Source organism: Centruroides sculpturatus, unplaced genomic scaffold (assembly GCF_000671375.1).
Source record: "Centruroides sculpturatus isolate CEXI.00-Female unplaced genomic scaffold, Cexi_2.0 scaffold805, whole genome shotgun sequence".
NCBI lineage: Eukaryota > Metazoa > Arthropoda > Arachnida > Scorpiones > Buthidae > Centruroides > Centruroides sculpturatus.
Genome location: NW_019385299.1, coordinates 146,762 through 165,205, shown reverse-complemented (window position 1 = coordinate 165,205; position 18,444 = coordinate 146,762). Strand labels below are relative to the sequence as shown.

Sequence of the window (18,444 nt, the reverse complement as noted above, 5' to 3'; positions counted from 1 at the left end):
TGTTAACTTACCTTTGTTATATACAGTAGAGTGTCGTTTATCCGAATCAATTGGGGACTGGAGTTGTTCGGGTAACTTATTTTTCGGATAACCGGTTTTGTACGAAAAAATATATTAACCTATCCGATGTTGAAAGTTTTCTCCATTGCGTGTCGCTTCGCATTGAATTTTCGTCGATGTTAAGCTTAACTTAAACTTTTTAAAATAATAACCGTGTATATTCTATCGTAAAAAATTATTTTTTTATTTTGTACAAACAAAATACATATATTATAAAATATAAAAACAAAAAATTATACTTTAGAAGTTAATCTAGTATCAAAAACGTTCGATTTCGCATGACCCACAGTCCGCAGAAAAATACCACACATAACTTAGTCAGTGCTACCAGCTAAAGCACACACATCAACAAAAAAAATTGGAGTAGCCCAAGATATAGCCAAAGATTGCAGCGCCGCAGCACTAGCGAAAATTTAAAATTGCTGACTGGAATGCTTTCGGATAACTGACGTTTCGGTTAATTCACTTTCGGATAACTGACGTCTCGTATAATTGACTTTCGGATAAACGACGCTCTACTGTATATTGATTAAAATTTTATTAAAGTACTTCATATATCAAATAACTTTAATTAGTTATTTAATTAATAAAACGACACATTCGAAATCATATTTTAATAACATGAATTGTTAAAAAATAATATTTAGGTAACAGTTTTTCATATTATTTTACTTTCTGAGTCACAAATGTTTTAACAGTACAATATTGTTTGTATTAATCTAAATCTATAATATATATATAATGTTAGTAATTTTCTGTAACAACATAATGCTGCTTTGCTATAAAATTTATCAATTACAAACAACAAAGCTGGGATTAGCAAAAACAACAAAGCTGGGGTGGGCCTGAGACTACAGCAAAGAAGTTCCACAAGGATTCGATTTTGGACGTAGACGTCGAGTTCAAAACACTTCAAAAGAAGTTCTGCATAAAACTTACATACAGTTGTAAACATTAAGGCTCGATCGATCCGTACAATTACAAATTCTCTACTTTTCGAGAACTTCTTAGAAAAACATTCTTGTATTGTGTCTGTTAAGTATACTTCGGAAGTATACTTTACAGACTCATAGAACTCAACAGAAGAAAAAAACAGCTACAACATTATTATTATTATTTATTAGCACAATGTGCCGCCTGGCTCCACAGGATACTAATACTGATGCAATAACATATAATTACAGAAGATATAAAAATTAACACAAAATGAAAGAATAATACAGTAGAACATAAAGCGATAAATATAAACAGACAGCGCTATGGCAAAGTACCATTTACAATAATACACATGACGAGCAGGGCCGCCGTAAGCGGGCGTGCAAGGCGTGCACCGCACGCGGGCGACACGTCCAGGGGGCGGCAAAGAGCCTTTCTGGCAAGCTCAGCATAGGTAATCGTAGTTAAACAGGGGGCAACATAATCGGTATTGCACACGGGCGTTCAAACAGCTAGCGGCGCCCCTGATGACGAGTAACAGTGCTGCCGATACATAGAAACAGTGAATGATATACAGTGATTAAGAGTAGTAACGTTACATGTATATACATTCAGNGCGGACCAATCCACTGTTCAATGTACTCGCGTCTACCTGTATTTTCCTGTTCTGCCAACACCCATTTTCTGTTATCAATATCTGTCGGTTTACTTGTATTGTATATAAAACCATCGTCGCGCAGCTCCTTTGTACATACCTGTTCACCATTGCACTGTTTGTTCCTCTGTTTATTGCATTTTGTATTCTGTTTATCTTCAATAAATGCGATGCAGGCGCCTGGAGATCTCAACTTTACCCTGCCCCACGCTCATCCCCTACTCTTCCCATGTCTCTTCCTTCCTTCCGTTCTTTACCACCTCCAGGTTGTACCTCTGAGTGTTGCCTGGAGGATTCCCCCTTTTTCAATTTAATGTAATGTAATGTAATGCCATCAGAAATCTCACATAGTGGGCAGAGGTCAGAGTCTCCAAGGGAGAAACGATATAAGTAACTAGTAAAACGTCCATGATCGGTAAAGAATTGGGTGTTCAAATAGTTAGGAATGAACCAGGTTGCGTTTCAGTGTCTTTGGTTGATGGGAAAAAGCAGAAGGTAGTCTTGTTGTGGTTGTTGCTCCGACGTTGCTGCCAGATGTTAATTATGTTTTCCCAAAGCTTGCTGAAATAAACAGCAAAGGGGAGTTTGTTGTCGGTGATAACGAGGGTGGTATCAACACCAGCAGACTTGGCGAGCAGGTCTGCACGCTCATTTCCAGGAATACCGTTGTAGGCTTTAATCCAACAGAAGGAATAATTGTTGTTAGAAGTGACAATAATTTCACATGTCGATGATGATAGGATGAGTGGCATGGCTATTGATGAGCTAAATTGCAGAGTTGCTATCAGATAGAATGGAGATATTATTGTCATTGTAGTGAAGATTTGACGAGTAAAACCAGATGATAGAAAAGACGAATCAAAAATCTAAAGAAGAATGTAGAGAAATTGTAGAACATCCTGAAAGGGAGTTGAAAGTAAGTGCGATAGCACTTGAGCATATGCCACCTAAGACGATAGCACAAATCCCCAGTATCTAACTTTAAAAATATAATGCGAATCATACTGTTCCTCATGACGGTGTTTATGGGATACACCGAAGAGATGAACCAAGACAAGGAATAAATGATCAAACACTTCACAAGAGAGAAGGCAGCCAACAACAGGTCAACAAATCGGCGAAATTGAGTCAAAGTCGCATTCCTAGATTTCTTTCTCCAGCTACTAGTCGATCCTTCTTTCCCTGAAATTAAGGCGTTAAATAATTCCCATTGTTTAAATTACCTGGTATCGATATAGTATAGTTATCTTGTCGATCCTCTTCCTATTTTCCTAACGAATAATATTTTCGAAATGTTATTATTAGGACTTGTGTTCGATCTTATAATAATGATTTTATTAACCAAACTAATATCCTATCAAAATTATTATAGCAATTATATCCTATTTTAACATTATCACTAGTCATAGAATGATAATCAACGGAAGCTAAGTTACTTCCTTCAGTATTTCCTATTCGATTTTTGTACGTCTATCCATTTCCTTAATATATGATTTATAGGAAGTAACTTTAGAATAGGGTATAGAATTAGTAAGGTATAAATAAGGTATAAAAGAGAAAGTATAAATGATTAATTGTAAAAATTTTAATACCTCTTAAAGGCATCGGAATTATGTGCTGATTATACTTAGAATTTATTAACTAACTTTTGATTTTATGAACTTATGAAGAATGCCAAGGTAGTTTACCTCTAATGTATGGAACATCAGTGAAAAAGAGAAGACAGAGCATTGGAATTGTTTGTGCCCTAAACAGACTATAAGCAAGACACATCCAGATGACTCAACTTCCTGCCTAGAGACGTTCGAGTGTCAACCGCTATTAAGTGAACAACTTCCTTACAACCAACTTCTTACAAAGATAACAGTGTTAAGACTGCTATCTTTTCTCTTATATTTTTATGGCTGTGAAATTTGTATACCTCCGGTTTAAATCTCCTTATTCCAATTATTAAATTCAAATTGTTATATTCAATTTATTATATTAATTATCGTATTTATTATTGTTTTAATTAACATTCAAAGTATTGTACCAATTATTATATTCACAGTAATATTGTATAACCCTTATATTTATAGTTTATGTATACTTTATAATATCTATCTACTGTTACTTTTGAAGTTTAAACCTCTTCTTGTTTAGAGAGAGAGTTCAATCAACCTTCTATTTGTCACATAATATTGAAAAATCACGTCTTCTTACCGTAGTGTAATTTTTGAAGAGAGGAGAGTGATATGAAGAGCTGGACAGGTCATATGTTTTTAAGATAGCTTTTGAATTAAATATTATATTGATAAATTGTCGGTAATATTTTTATAAAATTATAATAAAAGATACAAAAAGTAAGACAGCATCCTGTAAAAATCTGGCAGATAAGGTAAAAAGAAAATTAAGCTTCCTTTATCTTGCATCTTATCTTGCTTTTCTCACAACATCTGGCCAATTGATTCATCAGATCATCCCATCAAATGATGCGAATCTTATTCTCAATATCCTGCTCGTCTACATCTAGCTGTATCGATTAGGTTGACAATTTGCTCAACCTAACAATACAGAAATAGGCTCTTCTTGTTGAGAACCCTTGGATACTTCCAGTTATAACTTCTTCTACACTTCGTTCATGCATTTATCAGTTAACCCCTTATTCATTTGATGTTTATAATTACATTTAAAAAATTAGGTAATTTCTATTTTTCCATTTCTAGAGGACACAAACGAGGAAGTGGAATCTTGTTATTATACCCCCATCTATTTAGGTTATAAAAATTTTTGAATACCTAGACTGTGTTTTAATAGTAAAATTACCTGTCTATCATTTAATTATAGGGGAGATCGGGGCAAGATCGGCATGTTAAGCTTTACTTAAATTTTGTGTAATAAATACTGCTGTAAACTGAAAAAAAAGCTTTGCATATTGTCTATTGGAATGTTACCTTACTATAGAACTGGTTAAAATCAGTTTGGAAATAAAAATAATTAAAATAATTACAACTTTACAAGAAGAGAGAAATTGACGAAGTTGCCCCGGGTATAGGGGCAAGATCGGCAACTTCTCTCTTTTTGTAAAGTTGTAATTATTTTAATTATTTTTATTAAAGTTGCCCCTGGTATAGGGGCAACAGTAATGGGGCAAGATAGGCACGTATATAAAATTATGTTATTAACAATGTATAAGTTGGAATTCACTATTAAAACAAAGAAATACAAATCCAACACCCATTTAATATTATTACAACGAAATGCAAGTTCAAAGACATATATACATGAATAACAAATGCAAACATGTTTTCATTTATCATCTGTTTGATTTTTATCCTTTGCTTCTAATGTGGCTTTATGTTGCCGATCTTACCCCGCTAGTCATGATTTCGAAACATTAAGTACAACCCTGAGAACAGAATGCCAAGCCACGATCTGGCCACGTGAATAAGTTGAAGTTACATCCTTCTAACAGGAAAAGTAACTTTCGTTATCATGGAATTATAACAAAACCTGCCAATTCAATATAAATGGAAAAAAAATATTATATGGAATTGAACGAAAATGAAAATTTGCTTGATAATTCAACTACGCTTGTTGGAGAACAATAAAAACACTACACTCAACAAGCCACCAATAAAACTCAACTGCCTAACCTATAACCAAAGTCTCCTTTTAATTTGTTTTTTTAAAAAAAGCGCTTGACAAACTTGCCCCGCATGCCGAAGTTGCCCCGATCTCCCCTAATTACCGTCTATTCGCCCCACAACAATAATGAAAGTGTTTTCTGGATTCTACATCGAAACAGGTACAGGTACCTGCCATTTTTTTCTAAATTACAAACTTTCGAGGTCGTCATATTATCTTAACTGTTCTCCAGACTACTTCAATATAACTTTATTCTGTCTGATACAATGGCTTTCTTCCACGATAAAAGTTATAAATAAAAAACCACCAAATCTGTCAGACCGATCATCCTATCTGTTGCAATGTTAAAAGTATTCAATATATGTATTTATCAGAAAATATACATACCAATAACTTCTAAACTACATCCTATTCAACATTGCGGTATTCGATGTCACTGTACTAATACTACAGTAATCTACTTGAAACACGTTATACATTCCTACAAAATTTTGAAAATAGAGAAGCTACATATGTTATTTATATCTAACTTCGTATAGCGATTTTATTGTCAAAGACAACTCCCAATTCTCTTTTAAGCCGCCAAGAAGCGTTTCTATCAGCCAATAACAGTTCGTCTGATAGTCACGTGAGAAAATACAATCATGTGGTGTTTTAATGGCGCAATGTTCGACGCGGTTAAACCAGATAACTAACATCAGAATAAAGAGAAAAGGATAATAAATTTAACGCAAATTCTAACAAATAATCATACATAATTTAATTCAAAGAACAAAACAACCGAGTCTTAATCGAAATAGTATTCTTTATCGAGGGATATTAATCGAGGAATAAGCCTATTTTGTACACCAGTTTCTTCTACATCCAAGAAAATAGCTCTAATCCGAAATCTTCGTTCGAATCTTCGACAAAATCAAGCTAAATAAAGCAATTCGTACAAAACAAAATTTGTAAGCATGTGGATAGTAACGGTGTCGAAGTCGTTCGCCATCTTGAATACTAAACGCATGCACCGAAACGTATGAGAATTGCCGCTTGTGTGGTTGTGCTGCCGCGCGGCGAAGATGCGTTTGCGACACCGCTTTTCCTTGCCGCGCCGCATGTGTGCATCCTCTTTAAAATCGCAGTAAAGAAGTGATCTTTACCTTGTATACAGAATCAGTGGACTAATGGCAATTGTCTACGATTCGTTTAACACGCTGCTCCTAAAGAACTACGAAGTATTACTTTCACTTTTGAAGGTACGAAGTCATTTCTCTAATGAATCATAAGAATTGTGTAGATGACACGAAAGATAAACTTTCTATTTTTCTGTGGTTTTAGGAAAATATAAAATAATTACTAAAAATCAGTTTTAGAAGTATAAAAATGTTCTCTATCAAACCTGACACCAGACTTTTGACATGAGGATGAAGTCGAACGGTCTTGGGGATAGTAAAGTGAGATGTTTGTTTAGTTAACTTATGGCAACGTAACACTTGGGCGATCTGTCTAGAGGAAATGTTTCCGGGAGGTATTTTTAAGAGTAACTGAACTCTATTCAGGCGTTATAGACGTGGAGAAATCCCGGAAAATTCCACGCGGCCAGTCCGTCCTGACGATGCGTGAACCCACATCCAAACTCCCGGAGTTAAAGAAACGGAACTGGTAGACCTGCGAAGTGAGATTTCGCGCTCGAATTATCAATTTAGAACGAACTAAACCGTTTTCTCGTGAAAGAAAGTGCTTCCTTTTAAAAAATTAATTAAATTTGATTTTAAAATGTTATTATTTGAAATTAATTTAGGTATTATTTTAACAAATTCGTTAAAATATTTCCCTTATCTCCAGATTATCACAAATAAAATTTAAACAAAATTTAACAAAAACAAATAAGTTAATTTTAAATTATAAATTATTTATAAATGTAGATTTCATTGTTATCTTAGCTTTGAACTTTGATGATAACTGCTGACATTTCCTCTTTTAAGAAAGCAGAAACATCGATGAGGATATCAAAGAAACAAGATATTCCTATTGTAACGCGGTCTGTTGACATTTCAGTTTTCTTCTCGATAACACCAGATGCAAAATCTTCCTTTCTAGACTTTTTTATAATTGTTTTGTTGTATTTTTTAAGACACCTTTTCATCGATAAGTGTCTAAATATCACTTATTATTGAACCGTGATTGTATTGTTATTAAATCTCTTATGTATGTCACTAAATATGCGAATTATAGATTATACTAATAAATAAATAACAAAATAATATCTAGATCATTTATTTTAATTAAATTTAAGTAATATTACAGAACAGATATTAAAAATAGTTACATTGAGAATTTTTTTAAATTTTTATACGTGACATTGAGTTACAACAGTTGCAGTTTAATTTTCATATAGGAACAATTATTGTCAATCGATGTACGTAGTCTATTAATAGAGATATCCACTCTCATTTCTCACCATTGTCACAGTGATCAAGAAAACACGAGTGTGTACTGTTAAAAGAAAAATTAAAGTATTAAAATATTTATCACAAATTATCTGTAAATTTAATAAAAATAATGAAACTTACTCTAAAAATTCTGTTACGCCTTTCTTAGCGCAATAAGAATAATGATTTTTTCCATGTAGCAATTTCGGTGAGCAATTTTTAGCTTCCGAATCGTGACCAATATTGATTCTACAATATCATTTACCTATTTAAAAATGTCATTTGGATTTAAAACTATTTAATGAAATTACTTACAGGTGTCCAATTTCGTGAATAAAGGTATCAACCGCATAGTCCGTAAAGATGCTATGTTCTGCGATAGCAAATTTGTTCCACGAATTACAAGCACTTCCTTCGAAAACCAAACCTGCAGAGAAATTTTTCATGGCTATAACATTAAAAACCCGGTTGAAATAAAAACGTAATTTGAAATTCTGGATTTGTTACCGGCGATGTGATGTGGATCTTCTCCTGGTTTTGGGAGAGATAAAATTAGACTACGTCTGGAAGAAAAATAATTTTCTCATGTTTTACTTTAAGTAAAAAGAACAAATAGATTAAGTATAAAACAAATGTCAACGATATTTGAAATGTAATCGTGTCAATTAGCATTAACATTCGATAATTATGAATTAAATAATAGTTTTTGTTCTTTTAGTTATGCCGTTAAAGCGTAATACAAATCTATTGTCATACTTCATTCTTACCCAGTTAGAAGAACAATAATATCGGCTCTTGATACAACAGGACTGTCTTCAATCTCAATCATTTTAGAAAGGACACTACCAGCGATGATATCGGGCGAATAGAGACTTTCTTTAATGTAATTCGGTTCGGTTTCGCTCTGAAATTAAAATATACATAAAGAAAAAACGAAATATAAATGATATTTTTCGCTATCATTTAACTTACTGTATAGGAGATATGTCCAATCAAACGAAGTGCTAGATTGAGTTCTAATTCATCGAGATATCTTTCCTGTGACTGAAACACAAGAAAATTAATATTGTAAAGGATTGAAGAAGTTTGATTACATAACAAATCAACTTTTTAAAACTTACAATACGAATTATCTTATTTGGATATGGTCTTATTTCTTCTTCGCTAAAATATGTAGACATGAAACTATCGGTCACTATCACACATTAAATCACCGGACACGGTGGTGTAGAATCTATTTCAAAATCCTCTGCATCTGCTACATCTTCTACGGTTCTCTTCTGGGTCACAGATGATTTTACCAAAATAAATTAAATACAGTAGAGCTTCGATTATCCAAATCAATTGGAGACTGAGTGTTCGGATAACCGGTTATGTACGAAAAAATACTTTAATTTTAACCTATCCTATGTTAAAATTTTTCTCCGTTACGTGTCGCTTCGCGTTGAATTTTCGTCGATGTTAAGCCTAACGAAGACTATTGTATCGTTAATTAAAAATTATTTTTTTATTTTGTACAAACAATATAAATACATTGAAAAATATAAAAACAATAAAAAATTATACTTCAGATGTTAATTTAGTATCAAAAACGTAAAATATTTGAGTAGCCCAATACAGCCAAAGATTGAAGGGCCACAGCACTAACGAAAATTTAAATTTGCCGACTGGAATTCTTTCGGATAATTGACGTTTCGGATGATTGACTTTCGGATAATCGACGCTCTACTGTATTACTATTTTTATATCTGTTTCTCTTATAGTCAATCCGAAAAAAATGTATACAATACACTTACTTCTTTGCTTGAGTCCGAAACTTTTTTCATAAGTATCCACTATAATAATGGAGAAAACCACTGCAAATGTAATTAAACAATTCATCTTTGGATCTGAAATGTCGTCTTAATTACATCGAAATTTAAGTATTAATAATAATTTATTATCGATAAAGGATATCGAATCTTCACTTAATTTCAATTAAATTTACTGTCATGGAATTTATATCGATTAAAATAAATTATTTCCTTTTTTTATAATTTGGGTCGATGATTACATTTAATTTCGTAAACACTATAAACAGAATATCCGATAGCATTTATAATTTAAAAAATATTAAATATTGGTAAATTTCTACTTAAGATATACTATTCTCATAGTGTAATATATTTTTAATTATTTATATTTTATTCTGCTGGGAGAAGCATACAAAAAATCATACAAGATTATAGAACATATATATATATATATATATAAAACCCATTGAACGGGTATCCATCTGTCCGCGTAACGGTATTTCAAAAACGTGCACTAGAGGCGCCCTAGCGATGTAATTCCTATTACAAATAAATTATTTTTATTATTGATATGAATTTATTATTTATACCACAGAATAATATAAATAATTATTATATGCGTTGCCTTGCTTTATTATATGCCTCGATCAACCTTGCGCCGCACGTTTACGACATCCCGTGACTCGGTGAACGCCGCGCATTGTTAAATTTGTTGAAAAATACATTTAAAATCGAGGTTTACAGGCGAAGGTAAATAACAAATTAAACTATTTTAAAGTATTTATAGAATGTTTAATAGGTAGAAATATAGATCCGCATGACGCGATTGGGACGGTAAGATTTACTTTCCGAATGAAGGGGTGGCGACCCCCCTCTGTTCGAACAATAAATGTCTAATGAACAATCCTTGTACGCGCAACTTTTCCCGAGATATAGCCGTCCGAAAATTATTCTACGGGTCACGTGACCGCCTCTTTGCCACAATTTACCCTGTTAATGAGCGGTTGGCGACCCCCCGAGTGTGCGCGAACGCGCGTTAATTTTTTTTCGCGCAGTAGGCTTTATGACCACGGTGTCACGTGACCGGAAATGACGTAAGCGAATTTTCAGGGGCTTATATCTCGCGAAGGGTCGCGCATAGGGGTATGATTCCTTTGACTTTATTGTTCGCACATCGTTAGATNCTATTGTCATACTTCATTCTTACCCAGTTAGAAGAACAATAATATCGGCTCTTGATACAACAGGACTGTCTTCAATCTCAATCATTTTAGAAAGGACACTACCAGCGATGATATCGGGCGAATAGAGACTTTCTTTAATGTAATTCGGTTCGGTTTCGCTCTGAAATTAAAATATACATAAAGAAAAAACGAAATATAAATGATATTTTTCGCTATCATTTAACTTACTGTATAGGAGATATGTCCAATCAAACGAAGTGCTAGATTGAGTTCTAATTCATCGAGATATCTTTCCTGTGACTGAAACACAAGAAAATTAATATTGTAAAGGATTGAAGAAGTTTGATTACATAACAAATCAACTTTTTAAAACTTACAATACGAATTATCTTATTTGGATATGGTCTTATTTCTTCTTCGCTAAAATATGTAGACATGAAACTATCGGTCACTATCACACATTAAATCACCGGACACGGTGGTGTAGAATCTATTTCAAAATCCTCTGCATCTGCTACATCTTCTACGGTTCTCTTCTGGGTCACAGATGATTTTACCAAAATAAATTAAATACAGTAGAGCTTCGATTATCCAAATCAATTGGAGACTGAGTGTTCGGATAACCGGTTATGTACGAAAAAATACTTTAATTTTAACCTATCCTATGTTAAAATTTTTCTCCGTTACGTGTCGCTTCGCGTTGAATTTTCGTCGATGTTAAGCCTAACGAAGACTATTGTATCGTTAATTAAAAATTATTTTTTTATTTTGTACAAACAATATAAATACATTGAAAAATATAAAAACAATAAAAAATTATACTTCAGATGTTAATTTAGTATCAAAAACGTAAAATATTTGAGTAGCCCAATACAGCCAAAGATTGAAGGGCCACAGCACTAACGAAAATTTAAATTTGCCGACTGGAATTCTTTCGGATAATTGACGTTTCGGATGATTGACTTTCGGATAATCGACGCTCTACTGTATTACTATTTTTATATCTGTTTCTCTTATAGTCAATCCGAAAAAAATGTATACAATACACTTACTTCTTTGCTTGAGTCCGAAACTTTTTTCATAAGTATCCACTATAATAATGGAGAAAACCACTGCAAATGTAATTAAACAATTCATCTTTGGATCTGAAATGTCGTCTTAATTACATCGAAATTTAAGTATTAATAATAATTTATTATCGATAAANTCAGTACAACTGACGTATTGTGTACTAATAGAACTGTGGTGAAGGAGGGAAAGATCGTCCCCAACAGCGATGGAAACAGCCCAAGGATATGTATTGGTACCTTGAAGAAAAATACAGTTGGTAGGAAAGCCATCAGGGACGTTGTTTATGCAGTATGGCTCTTGACAAAAAATGATGTATTTATGAATAATTGATGTTAACACAGAAGTGGCGGCTATGCTCCGCCCGGTATTATATTGCAGAAAACAAATTTAATTATTGATGTGGCGAACTATAATCAGTACGGTTGATTAGGTTGGTTTTGATTTTACGGAAAAGAGGGCATGTGCCATCACGAGCATTATGATTGAAGCAACCATCCTTACTATGTTTACAATTGCAGCAAATAGGGGAGGATTCCAGATTTTTACATTCTCTATAAGAATGCTCACCCGAGCAATGGCTACAGGTGGGAGTAGTCTTGCTGCAGTTTTTGGTGGAGTGACCGTATCTAAGACAGCGAAAACATTGCAAAATAGGATGGAAGTCTGCAACTCTGCAGCGGGACCATGCCAAATTAAGTTTGCCCAGTCGTAGAAAGAGTTCACGAATGCGAGGTGAGACTTCAATGACCCAGTTAACAAATGCATCAGTCTTTTTTCCCATAACAAATTTAATGGTAAAATCCTTATTAAAGTCTTCCTTAGAAAGGAATTCGTTGAAAATTTCATTTTGGCTTAAAATTAGCGTAGGTATTTCCTCACGATTAATATGTGCAGGTGCTGAGTACACGATGATTTGTGGTAATAGCTTTTTAGGAACTCTAGCATTTATCTCTGGAATATTATGATCAATATATTGTTTTAGCTTAACAACATCTTCCTGTTTATCAAGTTCAATTGCAAGTCCGCTTCTTGCAATATTTCTTATTCTTGCTACACCAATGTTAAGTTGCGATGGGTTTACTTTTTTATAGATAAGATTTCGGAGTCTATTGCAGCTAGTATCTTCGCCGTTTTGATAAACCAGGAGGACTTCTGTAGATTGCCTAATAGTTTTAGTATTCTTTATTGATCGAGGAGTGTTTCCTGAATTAAGAACATCTCTGTATGTTATATTTATGCCATTGCCCGTATTAGTATTCATACAACATTGGTCCAGTTTTTCTTTTATGCTTTTGTTCAAGTTTTCTAATACAGCGCTTTGAGTCTCAAAAACCCCTTAGAGTTAGGATATTGAGATATCCTATCATCTATGTGTTCTAATTTTTAAAAAATGCTCTCTGAAGTAGATGCTAGAGCTATTCGATCTACTTTATCAGATAAAATCCTAAGCTCATGACGATATGGTTTCTCCATAAATAATNAAAAATTAATTTTGTGATCTGAAATAATTCTATTTAACAAATTTTTATTTGCAATTTTAAAAAAATTATTTTGTAATTATAATTTAACCGATAGTAATTTACTCAAATTATTAATTTTGTGATCTGAAATAATTCTATTTAACAAATTTTTATTTGCAATTTACTCATGAAATTAATTTTGTGATCAAAGCTGCCCAAACCACTACTACTCCTGTAAGATACAATTTTTTTTTAAGATTTGCCATTTGTAAGCCACTCACTTTTTAAAATATTGTGAATTTTTTATATGCATAATGCGAAAATAAACAAACTGATTAATGCTAACTAAAAAATAAATATTTTATGTTTACCTGCAGTCACACAACAAAGGCATTGTTCATTAAATTTATTCTCATTTTATTTAATTTAAATACGTGGTATCTTATGACACGGCTTCACGCAAACGCAATACATTTTCTGACAAGAGCCTCAAGCAGCATGTCGTCAAAGATTCTAGGATGACACGCGGATTGACACTCAATCCGTAATATACGTCATATGGTTATATACTTATCCACTCGTAAGTGAAAATAACTCTTGTTTCGGTTTAAATCTTAACAAATGTTGCTAATTATTTCATCACTTTAACAGACGTAAATTTTAAAAAGCCAGTGACGATCACAACATTCTACGTGAAAATCCTTTCAATTGATATTATGCTTATGTCCACTTTATACATTCTTTGTACCAAAGGAGTCTTAATTCACCAGAATTTTCCCAAGTAGACATCGTTACATCGTTAGTGAAAGGGGGTGAAGCCCGTGCTACTCGGCGGTATTGCACGGGAGGAAGAACAAAGGGAAAGGATGAAGAGAGAGTAGGAGGTAAGGGGAAGTGTAAAGTAGATAGGAAAGTTGGTGAAGGGAGTCATGAGCGCCTGGCGCCGCAATTATTTAAAATAAAACAGACATACAAAAGACGTAAATACATAAGATTACAGAGCGTACATAGTTGATGAACATGCCGAACAGGTCGCTGGCGCTAGTAGAGAAAGAGCCTAGTGCTGAGAGTCGGTTACTGTTGAGAATGTTTGCCCGCTGGAAAATTGGCGTGTTGTCCTCAACCCTTGCAGCTGGGGGATGCTCCCCGCAAAGTTCTTAAAGTCCGCAAAGAGTCTTTTATTCTCGATGAAGTCCTGAAGATGGCAGGGTCAGTAGAGACCCTTGGTGAGGGCCGTGTCTCTGAGAGGTTTCCTGTGGGCTGCTAGGTCGCCGCAGACGAAGATAAGATGGAAGGGATCATCATCCTCCCCCATCCCGCAACCACAGAGCCCGTCGCCCTTACCCAGGAACCTCCGCAGGTAAGAGCCAAAGTTCCCATGGGCCGACAGCAGCTGGGTGAGGGAGTGATCCGTGGAAAAATGCTGGTTCTTTATCCTGTTCTCGATGTTGGGGATGAAGTTATGGGTCACTCTCCCAGTTTTGCTAGTGTCCCATTCCTTCTGCCAAAGCCTGATGAGGGCCTTGTGGATGGCCGACCAGACGTGAGAGACGGGAATTGCCGCATAACTGTGGCTGCTGACAATCCGGTTAGCCTTCCTGGCGACCAGGTCGGCCAGGTCATTCCTTGGCACCCCTGAGTGCCCCCGAACCCAGAAGAAATTCAGGGCCAAGCACCTGTTAATGTCACTGATTAGTTGCAGGCTTTCTTCCACAATGGGAAATTTTCTGTTTTCTTTCCTAAGTTGATGTAGGGCAGTCCGACTGTCACTAATAATGTTGATGGCCACCTTCTTGAACTTGTCCGTATTATCCTTGATAAACCGAAGGGCGCAGAGGATCGCGTATGACTCCGCCTGCGCAATGGAGCAATGAGGCTTTAAGCTATAAGCTGCCTGCCAGTGCAGCACCCCTTGGGGGTCCGCCAGAACCACCGAAGCCCCCACTTCAGTGTTGGTCTTTGAGCCGTCGGTATAAAAGTTAATCCCGTGTTTCGGGGTGACGGGTTCGATATAAAAGTTGCTCTTAATGGAGCAGGCAGGGTGGGGGGTCCTTAGGACTATTGTTCCGGTCAATCCCGTTCGTGATAATCTCCTCCATGATGTGTTCAATAGAGTCAGGTAACTTCAATTTTGTGAAGATGTTCTGCACCTGGGTGGGCATGGTCCCGTCCCTTTCCAGTAGCAGGAGAGACTTCTTGATAAACTGTTCTAGGGCCACAAGGTGGACCGGCAGGAGCCCTGCAATGGCCAGTAAGGCATTGGTGGAGGTAGTCTGATACGCCTTTGTAATAGCAATCAGGGCAGCCCTTTTGGCAGAGAGAAGTTTCCGCCTATGGTGCACTTTGAGGGTGGTGTACCCCCATTCCTCGGCCCCATACGTGAGAATGGGTTCGACCACTGCTTTATATATAACGGTACAGTTCCTGGGGCTTAACCCCCAGGTGTTCCGAGCGATGCTGCGAAGGGAGTTATTAGCTTTGATGGCTTTATTGTACAGTGCTGAGAACAGTGCTGAGAAAGATAACGAGGCCGAACTCAAAGGTATAGCCCGTTTTAGACTAGAAGAGGAGGAAGATAAAGTTTGTTGCGAAGAGGCTAAGGTGAAGGGGAATTAAAGTGATATAGGAGAGAAGGAAAATAGTCAACCAGGGTTCATGGGAACCCATGAGCGCCTCGCATCGGTCATTTATTAAAGAAAAGAAAACAGAATTACAATACAGTGAATGGTACAAATAATAAGATACAGTGTAAACTTCAAAATGGCGCGACAATAAGAAGACATATATCAAAATGAGTCAGTACAATGACAAGAGAACAGAAGTGCAATGCGTAACAGACATACAGGTAGCAGATGATTCTCGCGACGATTAACAGGTTGGTAAAACTGATAATAGTATAACGTTGAGGCACAGATATCACACGAAAACAGAAACGCAATGGGTGCCAAACTTCCAGATAACAGATGAAACGCGTAACAGGTAAATTATGAAATAGTAAGACATAAAATGACGAACAGGTTACAGTAGCTGGAAGAGAATACAGAGGTAGATTACCGATTTAGAAGAACCGGCGATGATACGAAGGTTCATAGATCGATGGGAGCACTAGGAGTTGTAGTCAAATCTCTGGGCGGTTTCCGCTTTGACACGTGACAACATCGGGCAGTTGGAGCTCATTGAGTTGTGATCTCTGTTAGAGTAGTTCGCCTTGGTACAGTTCACGCATCTGGGTGGATCTTCTTTCTTAGGGCAATCCTTGTAAAGATGGTGTTTTCCGCAGTGGCTGCAGGTGTTCTCTTTCTCAGTGCAAGTTCTTGCCCTATGCCCAAAAGCTAGACACTTGTAGCATTGTATGACAGGCAGAAAATCATACACTGGGCACCTACTCCATTCAATATTGACTCTTCTCTCTTTGTTAAGAAGCTCTCTTAGTTTTGGAGGGACCTCTATTACCCAGGAGTTGTAGTCTGTGTTCCGTTGTTTCATGGGGAATTTTAATTTAACTTTGTCCATAAATTGTCTCTCGCTGTACATGTTTTGAATGTCTCCGTTTTGCTGGTAAACAAATTGCAGGATGTCATTACCCTCAATGGAACGCGGGACATTGGCCAGCTTAACAAGAGGGTGATTTTTCTCAGCAAACTTAGAGCCTAAGTCTCCCACTTTGGAAATTTCTCCGTCCAGATCAAGTGCAGAGTCTATCGTAGGGCAATCCACAGCAATTCCCCCATTGCCAATATTTCTCATACGCCTAATACCGACCCCTATTGTGTGTGGCTTGATTTTTCTCTTTAAAAGCTCCTTGGTTTGCTCAGAGGTGTGTTCCTTGTTATCACTATAGACTATGACAGTGTAGCAAGGGGGAGGAGGAGAAGGAGGAGAGTAAACTGGAGGAGGAGAGTTGATCCCTTTCCTAAGCGCGTCACTGTAGCGATTACTGGTGTACTCTTTGCCTTTCGGTTTATCTCTAGTAACAGATTTCTCTAATACACCCATATTTTCTTTAACCTCAGTAAGTGAGGTTGCAACTTTCTCGCTCTGCTCGCTGACTACTTTCTTTAAATCTTCCTTAGTGGCTAAGGAGCTAAGCCTTTTCTCAAGTTTTTCAGAAATACTGTTACACTCTATAGCTATGCTTGCTAAATTTATAACTCTATTAAACCGCTCAGTAACGTATCTTAAGTTCTCCTTTGATGACAGTTTCCCGTTGGGGTTTGACGCAAAATAACCCTTTATTTCATCGATGGCCTTATGGGCCTCCTCCAAAAATTTATCCTTACTGCTAGATCCCATTTAGAAATTAAATAAAACCGAGGTACTAAAATGTGTCCCGACGCAATATGGCAATAGTTGATAACTTTGGTGAAACTTAAGGAAGCAGCACCTGACGCAACATGTATTGCACTATGCTATCATAGACTGGAAATTCGACCGGAAATGGTGGAAAAAAGTACTTACTGCTGTCTTTGCTCTGTAAATAGTTGGAGATTGTCCACAAAAGTAATCCTAAGCGGCTGGGATGAGGATATTCCACAAAGTTCGGAAGTTGGAGAGGATGAAGTGCGATGACACCCACAGTACCAGAGACAGTAGTCTGATAGGGTGGAGACCCTTCCACAGGTAGGCCAAGCAAGCTTGGCCGGTGGTAGCACTGGCTGGGCAAAGACTTGACTTGTCCAAAGTCAAGTCTGTCCAAAGTCAGTACACTGTCAGGTCTGCTACTTTTGCAAAGTGTTGGCGGTGGCACCAACCAACACACTCAATCGCAGTACACGGGGGTGGACTGGTCTGTTTGATAGCCGGTCTCCCCAACTAATCAAAAACAGACGAGGGTGCCAGACACAATACAACACAGACGTAAACACAACACTTACACAATCACCAGACGTTGACATATGCGTATCCAATATGGCTGACCAAGATGGCTGCTACTCACTGTCCAGAGTGGCTATCGCTGTTAATCCAAGATGGTCGCTCGTCTTGTGGTTTAACTCCAAGTGGTGAGGAAGCCAAGATGGAGGAACACAAAATGGACACACTGCTAGAATTAAAGTTGCCCAAAAAGTTAGGCTTAGCTTACCTAAGCCTAGCGCTACAGTTAGGACTAATTTAGCCCTAACTCCCTATTCTAATACACTGCACTTCCCTACTTAAGCCTAAAAGTAGGCCTAGCACACAAAACTTAGAAAATTCACTGTCTGGAGCTCAGAAATACACAACCTACCTCTTCAGAAGCACAAC

The 18,444-nt window shown here is 36.3% G+C and overlaps 2 protein-coding genes across 2 annotated transcripts; both read right to left on the bottom strand.

Moving 5' to 3' along the window:
* Nucleotides 1–10,691: 10,691 nt before the first annotated feature.
* Nucleotides 10,692–11,834, bottom strand: LOC111637343 (venom metalloproteinase antarease TserMP_A-like). Its single transcript, XM_023382822.1, has 3 exons — nt 11,725–11,834; nt 10,901–10,972; nt 10,692–10,832 (listed from the first exon to the last, which is right to left on the bottom strand). The coding sequence occupies exons 1-3, from the start codon at nt 11,752–11,754 to the stop codon at nt 10,692–10,694; spliced, it is 243 nt and encodes an 80-aa protein (XP_023238590.1). The 5' UTR covers nt 11,755–11,834.
* Nucleotides 11,835–12,134: 300 nt separating this feature from the next.
* Nucleotides 12,135–13,004, bottom strand: LOC111637342. Its single transcript, XM_023382821.1, has one exon. The coding sequence runs from the start codon at nt 13,002–13,004 to the stop codon at nt 12,135–12,137; it is 870 nt and encodes a 289-aa protein (XP_023238589.1).
* Between the last annotated feature and the right edge of the window lie 5,440 nt (nt 13,005–18,444).

Excerpts from the sequence above, each read along its gene's own strand:
- LOC111637343 (XM_023382822.1), bottom strand. The coding sequence starts at position 11,754 with ATGAAAAAAGTTTCGGACTCAAGCAAAGAA. Across the intron at positions 10,973-11,724 it reads TTTCGGACTCAAGCAAAGAA|TCACAGGAAAGATATCTCGA; the intron begins GTAAGTGTATTG and ends CTTGTGTTTCAG. Across the intron at positions 10,833-10,900 it reads TTGGACATATCTCCTATACA|AGCGAAACCGAACCGAATTA; the intron begins GTAAGTTAAATG and ends TTTTAATTTCAG.
- LOC111637342 (XM_023382821.1), bottom strand. The coding sequence starts at position 13,004 with ATGAATACTAATACGGGCAATGGCATAAATATAACATACAGAGATGTT.